Source organism: Perkinsus marinus, assembly GCF_000006405.1.
Source record: "Perkinsus marinus ATCC 50983 genomic scaffold scf_1104296967778, whole genome shotgun sequence".
NCBI classification, from domain to species: domain Eukaryota; phylum Perkinsozoa; order Perkinsida; family Perkinsidae; genus Perkinsus; species Perkinsus marinus.
The window spans coordinates 2,435-6,179 of NW_003203428.1; the positions used below are offsets into that span (position 1 = coordinate 2,435).

Below are 3,745 nucleotides of genomic sequence, written 5' to 3' on the forward strand. Positions count from 1 at the left end.
ATTGACGACTCTTGCCGCTCCACCTCCCTCCTCTCCGGGACTTTGTGTACTGCCGACACCATCTTCTCTGTGCGGGACACTATTGGGCGTGTCAGCTCCGACGTTCGTCGTGTCGATGGAGTTCTCTCAATCGGCGATGAACCTATCATTGAGAGTATTGCGAGGGACTGCTATGATCTAGAGTCTGCACTCTGGCGTGTACGTGTCGTGAGGCTCCTCCTACAAGCCTGGCGAGCTGCGATCGGCAGTGGGACCCCTCCGCAAGCTGACGTCGTCTTTGGGTATGCTGGTTGTTATGATCGGAGTAATTTGGCTGTCGCTGCTCGATCCGCTCAGAGGAACATGCTGACCGCAAATGATGGCAAGAATCCCCGGAGTTACCTTGGGGACTGTAAACCCCAAGACGGTGGTCCCCTCCATCTACTCTCATGCAGCGACTGCCCGGAGGTCTATGTGTTCCGCAGCGGCTTGCCATCCGGTGAGGCCATCCTATCATTCTACATTCCTCGCACTGCGACCGTTCTACGACGTCTGATTCTATTAGATGCCCACCGCCGGTCGCTCCACAGTGGTTTATCTGGTACTGTAGTAATGGTCGCAGCTCCTTCCCCGTTAATTGACGACTGAGTACTAGACATAGGGTTGTAGTGGAAGTAGTAGTTAGTAGAAGATTAGTGAGTTAAGGGTGAGAGAAGTTAAAGAGACAGAGCGACACAATAGCGGAAATCGATCGTCCAATCCCTTCATGAGGGATTTCCTCATAAGGGGACAGCGATTGTGTTACTATCCACGTATCAACGTGGGGTGTCGGAGGAGATGGGACAGGCTGTCCCGGACAGTTGTGTTACCGAGCGGGAGTTTCGCTACAAATGCCCCCCCCAGTGAGGTAACCACTGTCTTAGATTAGGACTCTCAATCAAGATTAAGACCTCTCGCTTCCAGCCACTTGGTGATACTTGCTGGGATTCTTCTGCTTTTCGTAGGCTTGAATCCGACGAAAAATTCATCTTTCTTGATCTGCCAAATCTGTTTCTCCTTCCCCTTGGTGAGCAGCCATCTGTTGGTCCTCGGGCTCAGGTCAAGGCCAACTACGCGTATTGTAGTCGAGCGATCTAATCCTCTTTGGTGTGGCGACACCTCACAGACGAAATATTGCCAGAAGGGACGCTCACTGTCGTCGTCTGTCATCCTTGGCGCATACCTCCATTCGCAGATCAGCCAGTCACCGGCGGTCAAGTCGGGGAAACGAATGGACTCAGGAGGTGGGCTCCCAAGGGCTCTCGCCAACGAAGAACGTTGTGGCTTCGCTTCCGAATCGAGGATTGCACGTATAGGATTAATCTTCCGAGGGACTAGACGGCTCGTCGGATATAGTCCTTTTAAGCCTTCCAGATAATACATGAATCTGTTGTGAGGAGCTCGGCTAATGATACTATATTCGCCTATCACCACCCGGCTGCCCTTATGGTTGAGACCGACGAGCAACACTTGATCTCCAGGTTGAAATACCGTTAGGTCTCTTTGGCCTGCTGATAGTAGGCTCCTATACTCTTCGATGACTGATCTCTCGTCCCTTAGATGAGTGTACAGGCCATATATAGTATTTATGTGCTCATATAGCGATTGCCATCGGTCAAGCGTGATGGTCTCCGCTGGACTATCCTTAGTGAAGCTCGCGTCTTCGATGCCCCTGAGGAGGGTCGCATGGTCGGATCCGAGAGCTAGTTCTGAAGGAGTGCTCGTTGGTAAATCTCGTAAGGGACTAGAATTGTGGACTCCGATCGCTAATATGGCCGTTGCCCACCAGGGCATTCGCCTCTCGTCCCGGACTGCTTCACCGACATGGATGGCGTCCTTGATCTCTCTATTCACTCTTTCTACTGATCCTTGGTGTCTCGGAACACCTGGGGTACCGAACCGTTTTCGAATGTGGTATGCATCTAGGAAATCACTCCATTCGTCTGACGCGAAAGCCGGTCCATTGTCTGATTGACACGAATCTGGCCTTCCATACGTCGATATCCATATTAGGAGACACATGATTGCCGACCGAACTGTCATATCCCAGCATGGAAGAGCCATTGCGGCACGGGTGCCTTGGTCAATGATGACTCCCATATATTGCCAGTTTCCAGGACTACGGTCCTCGTTTCCGAGTGGTCCTATGAAGTCGATTTGGATATTAGCGAATCTCGCACCGGAGCGTCTGCGAAGAAGGACCGGTGCAATGGTTGGCGACGTCACTTTGCCCTTCTGGCACATTTCGCATGTCGCGGTGAATTGCTGTGTCTCTCGACTCATATTTGGCCACCAGAAGCCCGCAGAACTTATTTTTTCTATACATTTCGATGCTCCACGGTGTGATCCGGTAAGGGCATCATCATGGTAGTGATACAAAGCCCAAGTTTGCAGTCTCTTCGTTGGGAGGAGGACTCGGGCTCTTTGTTGTCCACGATAATAATCTTTGAATTGTAAGACATCTGATGTCCATTCGATCTGTTCACCTCTGGCCGTTCCTCCCAACAGTCTCTCGGCTGATTGATCGCTGATTTTCCCTTGAGCTGCTTTCACGACCTTCTCAATTGGTATGCCCAGGAGCTGCAAATCAGAGTGCTCTTCGCCGTTGGTCCGATAGAAGTCTCGTATTTCGTCTAACGCGTCCTCCTCTCCCATATCGCATATTCCACAAAGGCCATCAGTCGGTTCTGGAGTAGTCACTGAAGGCGCAAAAGACTCCACTGATCTGACCGCATCTGTCCCCTCAGGTGGAGGATTTGGGTTTGCAGTTTGTGGGTTGGGAGTTAGTATGAGACATGGGTCACAGCACTGTTGTTCAGGGATGAGAACAAGCGCACCAAGTGTAGTTGGGCCGGAGGGAGTCATATTATGGATCGCGTGGTCGTCCTTTATGGAATGGACGTGGCCAAGTTGTAGTTGGCTGTTGCGGCTGTAGTTTGTTTTGTGAGTCTCTGTGGGAATTGATAGTTGGGGTATATTGTAGACTAACCGTGAAAGGTAATCAGCTCGAGTATTATTTGTGCCGTCGATGTGATGTATAGCCGTTGTTATATGATAATCCTCTTTGAGCATGTCAATGATTTCCTGGAGATTCGCACATAGGCGAGTAACTGCTGTAACATCGAAGGAGCGCATATTTGGGGCTAAAGAATTAGCCCATGCTACTGCACATTGGTTATCGGAATAGATGTCAATGGTTGTTAGTTGGTTACGGCAAAAATGTTTGGCAAAATCTGCAGCTGTAGAAGCTGCTTTGGTTAGACAAAACATTTCTTTTCTATTGACATGCCATGCTGCGGCTTCTTTGGGTTTGAAGGCTATTGCGTATTCTACTAGAGGTAGAAGCGGAGAATCCTTATCCTGTGTGGTATGGATAGTCCAGCCGTAGCCGTAAGTGGAAGCGTCGCAGTGAACGACTATTTTAGTATGTGTCCGTGGGACTGATTGATGGCCGGTGTGAGGTATGGCTAGGTGAGTCATTCGATCATGGATAAGGGTTAACTTTTTCTGGTTATCCTTTGTTAGTTTCCATTGGCGATCCCAATCTGTTCGCTTATTTCCAGGAAGTTTCCCTATCCATGAACGTAGCCAGTCACTGTATAATCTAAGATCCCCGTGAGTGCGCAGCGGATCGTAGAAGAGGCCTGCATAAGAGGAGACTTCTCGTTTGGATACAGAGTCTTTGGCGAGTGGTGGTGGAGATTCTGGTGGTATACACTGTATTGTC

General features: G+C 50.0%; 1 protein-coding gene across 1 annotated transcript in view; it reads right to left on the minus strand.

Annotated features, from left to right (window-relative positions):
* Positions 1 to 3,153, minus strand: part of Pmar_PMAR009773 (gag/pol/env polyprotein, putative) — a gene marked incomplete at both ends in the record, with an annotated part of 3,705 nt that extends 552 nt beyond the window's left edge. The window contains 2 exons of the mRNA XM_002768610.1: positions 24 to 142; positions 930 to 3,153. Coding sequence (XP_002768656.1) covers positions 24 to 142; positions 930 to 3,153 — 2,343 coding nt within the window. The remainder of the gene's footprint in view (positions 1 to 23; positions 143 to 929) is intronic.
* Between the last annotated feature and the right edge of the window lie 592 nt (positions 3,154 to 3,745).